Here is a 6,000-nt window from a genome sequence, read left to right on the forward strand (position 1 = left end):
TGATCTGGCCATGTAGGGAAGTCAGCTGTAACTTTTCTCTAACTGGCCATGCAGGAATTAGAGTTTGGGGATTCGGCAGGGGGGAGGTTGGTCATATTACTGACCACCACTCCCCTACTGCCAAATTTCTGGACCTGTGGGGAGCCCCACACACCAGATGCAATGGCTCAATGGACCACATATGGCCCATGGGCCATAGGTTGAGCATTCCTGGCTGGACACATGGTACTGTCTTGTTGCCTCATTTCCATTTGACAAATTAAAAGTCTGTTAAAAAGTATTGAACTCATTTCTCATATTATTTTTATCTGCAAATGAATATATACATTAGTCAGTCATGAATGAAAGAAAGCTGTCTTATTTCTCTGTTCCATGCCTTGAGGAAATTTAAAAACAGCTCCTGTAAGACTTCTTCTAGGGCTAGCCCACTAACATAGTCTCAGTGAAATATGGGTTGAGCTGGTGTTGATAAACTAGTATGTCTAGTCTTCCCATAAAGGGTTAAGATGCTACCAAAAAGGTTTGTGTTGAGACAGAGTTAGCAGATAGTCCTTTAGACTTCTTTGATCCTCATTATTTTGACAGTGTTTCAGAATGTGACTTAGAGGTTCAGCTAGTTTAGCTGGGTGATGGTCATCTAGGGAGTATGAATTAGAATGACCTCTTCATGAGGATAACACCCAGCTTCCCATTCCTGTATGTTCCATGGCAGCTGGTGTATTTTGAGTGTCTTGCCCTGTGTCAGGACGATATAGCTCTTTTGGAATCACGTTTCAATATTAGTGGATTAATGAAAGTGATAGAAGACACAGCAAGGATTTTCTGTGTTTCCTTTGATGGAGTTTTAGCATGCACACCTGGGAGACTGGGCTGAATCTTAGTTATTGCATGCAGAAATATTGATAGTATATGCACATGCTAGGACTGATTTAAAATAAAAAGGCCTCTTAGGAGGGAAGAGGCAGATCCTGGAAGTATGTTTCAAATGTCAGTCTCTTCTGTAACATGCAGTGTTGCCTCCAGAGCCGTAGGCTGTTGGCAGCAAAAGCTGAGCAAGTCTCCAGAGGCCTCGGACAAATAGACAGAATTAGCCAAAATACCTCCCTTCTTAGAGACAACAATATCATTCATCGGTAGTGCTGTCTACGATGACATTAGTCTCCACCAGAAGGCCTGTATTGTGTCAAGACTTGGCTCTCCATGGTTTGATTAATTTTTCTCCCATTAAAATTAAAATTTCTTTTTTTGGGGTACATATTGTCATTTTTAAAAAGATACCCCCTCCCCAAATCCCTGGAAGATATAAAAGCCTCTCAGGGCAGCTCTGCAGAAGCTAATAGGACATCTTCCTGGCATAAGTTTAACAGAGAACTTGGTAGAAGTTTCTGAGTCTACTGACCTGTATTGAAACTAAGAAAGAAATTTTTAAGCAAAACATTTCCCTTCAACTCTGTGGGGGAGAAAATAACTCAGTTTTCATGGGACTTTCATACCCCAGTTTTTCTGCTAAGACTACCATTAAGAATTACAATTAATACCAATTATGTCAGCGGTTTGTGCAGGGAGGGGTTGGTTGGGGGCAGGGAGAGAGGATGAGATGGTAATCACCTTGTCCACTGGGAATTAGAATAAGCCCAGAATTTAATGTTCTACCAAATAGCAGTCCCACATCACTTGGTAATAACTTGGTCAAATTTGCATTAGTACCTTAATATGTTATCAGGCCCTTGCATCACATATTCCCATATTACTTAAGTGTGAGTAGAAGCAAAAACAGATCTATGAAACTACAATGACAAAAAATTAAAATAATGGAAATCAAAAATATAATTTAAAGTATAAGATAGTCTGAGATACAAGTAAAATAATGCTGCTTAGCACTTAAAAGCAGTGCTAAGCCATGAAATCCATCCATTTCAAAACCTTGGCAAGCAAAGTAAGTAGCATTGACTCTGTTTTACAGTTGGAGAAACTGAGGCACAGACATTTAAATAGCCACAAAGTGAGCTAGATACTGAGCCAGGGGTATCCCATTTCCATGCCATTACCCCCTTACTCCGCTTATGTGTTTTTAGGTATAAAGCATAAAAGTTTTCTCCATTCCTACACTAACTATAGGCAATCTCTCTCGAACACCCACAATCCCAGCTGTTACCTGAGAATGAGATTTTCAAGAGTGATTTAAGAGCACAAATATTGTTATGTTTCTTAGGATTTTGAAAAAAAAAATTTGCTCAGAGTGCTTAATCTGGCACCTCTGCTTCCAGCCCTACGTTAAGCCTCTTGATAATTCCTTCCTTTGCAAACACCCAGCTACCCTTTCCAGTTACATTAAATCAATGGTTCTCAACCTCTCTATAGGGCTGTGTGAAACAGCACCATTTTGTTTCAGCTTCTGTTTCACCATTTCAAAGGGACAGCGTTTCATTTCGTCAGAAACTGTTTTGCTCTTCCAACGTGTTTTGACGTTTAGCCCATAAGCTATAATGGGGAATCATGAAAATGCCTATAACTTTGTCATTTCTTGCCTGATTCAGATGAAAATTGCAGGGGTAGCAGCCCCTTCTGAGGGCATGAAGTCTGACAAGTTTCAAGGAGATAGGTGTAGGAGTTTCTGGGAAACTGCGCCTCAAACTCCTGACAAGCAAAATTCATATCACTTGCCAGCAGCAGAAGCCTGCTGTCATCCTGCATGTGGATCTGGGGGCCTGCACCCCCTAGGAGGGCTGTGGGTCTGTACCAGAGTCCTCCCAGGGGGCGTGGGTCCCCAGATCTGCATGCGGAATGAGAGCAGGCTGCCCCTGCTGGCTGGGACTGGCACTGGGCGCAGACGATGCCAAGCACTGGGAAGCCTGGTGCTGCTGCTGGCCCCAGCTGGCATCGACAGCATGATGTCATCCTGCACACATATCCGGGGGCCCGCGCCACCCAGGAGGGATGCGGGACTGTGCCAGACTCCTCCCAGGGGGTGCAGGCCCCTGGATCTGCATGTAGGATGACAGCATGCTGCCACTGCCGGCTGGGGCCAGCACCAGCTCCTGAGTCTGCCTGGCACAGCCCACACTGAGCACCAGGAAGAACCCAGTGCTGGCACTGGCCTCAGCCAACAGCAGCAGCCTGCTGTCATCCCACATGCAGATCCGGGGGCCCGTGCCCCCCAGGAGGGCTCCGGGTCAGTGACAGACTCCTCCTGCGGGGCATGGGCCCCCGGATCTGCGCACAGGATGGCAGCAGGCTCCTGCTGCCAGCTGGGACCAGTGCTGGGCACATCCCGTGCTGAGCTCCAGGAAGCCTGGTGCTACCACTGGCCCCAGCCAGCAGTGGCAGCATACTGTCATCCCATGCACAGATCTGCAGCAAGCCCAGCTTTGAAACATTTCGAAACTTTCAAAATGTTTTGAGTGCCCTTGTTTCATTTTGAAGCTGTTTTGAAGCCTTTTTGTTTCGTTTTGATGTTGCTGTTTTGAGATTGAAACATGTCAAAACAGCTTTGAAATGAAACACCCAGTGAAATTTCACACAGCCCTACCTGCCTAGATTCAAGGCACCCATCATTAGATTTGAGGCACCCTTCAATAACTTCTGTGAATTGAGCAGTGGGTGTTGCTTTATTACACTGCTTATCTCCTTGCGTAGGGGCAGGGTAGTGAGGGTGAGGTAATGACCAGGCAGGGACTGAGCCTAAGCCTGTGTTTATCTGCTTATCTTCTCACACCTCTTGGCATCTTTCAAAGGATCTCTGCATACCGCTGGATGTCCCAGCTCCCTGGCTATGAATCACTGGATGAAATAAAGCAAAGTGTATTATTAAATGTCAAAGAAAAAAATAAAAAATAAATTAACATTATGAAGAACAAAATATTACCAATTTAGATACTAATTTGCAGCCTAGCTAGTCCAGCCTAATTGTGAACTTATGATTTGATTCACTGATAAGATGAAAAGCCTCTGTATTTTTTACTAGTAGCACTGAGCTGCTTCAGATTTTACTTCACCTAATTATAAATCTTTGTCAAACCCAGTTCTTATATATGTATTTTGGGAAACTCACATATTAGACCCTCATTAATATGTTAATAATGTGGTCAAATACCTGAATACAATTACCTTTGAAAACTTTTTTCCCCATTTAGCTTTAGAGTATAATGAACATACAATTTTCTGTATAATTTCCTTCTAAATCTTAATTTAAAAGGTCTTTAACCTCCTTGGTGAACCTGGACATATCCTTTTGTGGGTATTTTTTTGAAAACTACTTTTGTTGTTTCTTCTTCCCCACTCCCAAATAGCCTTTCTGACTTCTCAGTTTGAGTAATTTGGAACCTTTTTTTTACATGCATTATTCCCCAACCATTTATATAGCTAGTATGATTCACTTGTGGCAATTCAGATCCAAAACTTGCTCCAAAACTTGCCAACTTAGATGTAAGTTGGTTCAATTTTTACTGAAATTGTATTTGATGTCTTAAAAAAAATCACATTTTATACCTGCACTGATGCATTAGCCTCACAGTATAGAACTTTCATTTTCCTGTAATTTTCTTCAGTATGTGGTTACAAATATGATGTATATTACCTGTCTACCTCTTAATGTTTCCGGTTTCCATGGAATGTATCGTTTTAGGCACTAACTTAAATTTATGACCTCTTATCCTCACTATGTGCATGGTACCATGACTATATAAGACCCACCAATTGAACAAAGTGTAGTAGAATTAGGGTAAAGTTGATCTGTAAAATATCATTTTTTTGACAATTAACCTTTAACTCATACTGTAAAAGATACCCATCATATCTTACTGTTCTACAAAGAGCTATTGAATTGTGGTATCGTGAACCAACATGTACAACTCCTATATTGAAGCTAATGGCAGAGTTGATGCAAAACAGGTAAGGCATATTTAGGAACTGCCAAGAAAATGTCAAAATAGTTCATAAAACTTTGTTCTACATTTCTGTGTAATACTTATGACCACATTAGTGGAATTTCCTAACTTTGCCACCATTATTTAGGAATGTGCTGTGGAGCAAGAAGTTGGAATATCACTTGCCTTTCAGTCCCTTTACTTTGGTTTACCAGAAGGGTAGACATTAAAAATTAATTCATTAAAGATTTACGATTCATTACAGAAATATTTAAGATACTGCAGTTACCTACTATTAGCAGTAGGTGAAAATATATGTTGTTTTAGATTCTATAATATGATAATCTAGATAAATGTCAAATTTTTAGTGGAGATCAATACCGATATTCTGTAGTTTCTTCCCTACAACTACTAAATAATTGCAGGTGTTGGGGGGGGAGCTATAAAGCATTTCTTTCTCTTGAAGTTTAGCACTAAAGTTAATTTTTGTGTTTCTTTGCTGAATGCTTCCCCGATCCATCCTGGAGAAGAAGGGCATCTAGCACAGTTATATTCATAATTAAGGGTGCACCAATAGAGATTTTTGGGGCTGATACTGATGGCCAATTTTTATGGAGCCATATTGGCTGATACCAATCCAATTCCAATATGCAGCCTGGATAGCAGCGTCGGGCTGATAAGTCTGTTGTGGGGGAAGGGGGAGGGAAGGGGTGTGGGGGGCACAGACTGAAGTCCCCCATGGTGAGGGAGGGAGTGGGGCTGTGGCAGGGGCAAGCACTTTTCTGTCCTGCTGGGGTGGAGCAGGGGACAGAGCTGCAGCTTGTCCAGGGGGCACAGGTGGGGGCAGATCCCACCACTGCGTGCAGCCCAGTAGGGCATGGGGGGGGCGTGCGCCCCTGGATCTGTGCACAGGGTGAGAACAGGCTGCAGCTGCTGGCTGGAGCCAGGGCTGCGCCGGGCTCTTCCCCATGGTGGGGCTGGGGCAGCCTGTGCTCGGGGCGGGCAGCAGCACTGGGAGTGGGACAATGGGGGAGCCTACAGCAAATTCTGGGGTGACTGCTGCCCCCCTCCCAGTGCCACTGCCTCCCACCCTGAGCACAGCCCAGCACAGTCCCCCTATGGGAAAGAGCCTGGT

The 6,000-nt window shown here is 43.4% G+C and overlaps 1 protein-coding gene across 3 annotated transcripts in view; it reads left to right on the top strand.

Moving 5' to 3' along the window:
- RANBP17 (RAN binding protein 17) overlaps positions 1 to 6,000 on the top strand; it is a 329,610-nt gene that overhangs the window by 238,382 nt on the left and 85,228 nt on the right. For all 3 annotated transcript variants that reach the window (XM_019506533.1, XM_019506534.1, XM_019506535.1), the window contains one exon: positions 4,783 to 4,890. In XM_019506533.1, coding sequence (XP_019362078.1) covers positions 4,783 to 4,890 — 108 coding nt within the window. The remainder of the gene's footprint in view (positions 1 to 4,782; positions 4,891 to 6,000) is intronic.

This window comes from Gavialis gangeticus, unplaced genomic scaffold, assembly GCF_001723915.1.
Source record: "Gavialis gangeticus isolate Ggan-Ray unplaced genomic scaffold, GavGan_comp1, whole genome shotgun sequence".
NCBI lineage: Eukaryota > Metazoa > Chordata > Crocodylia > Gavialidae > Gavialis > Gavialis gangeticus.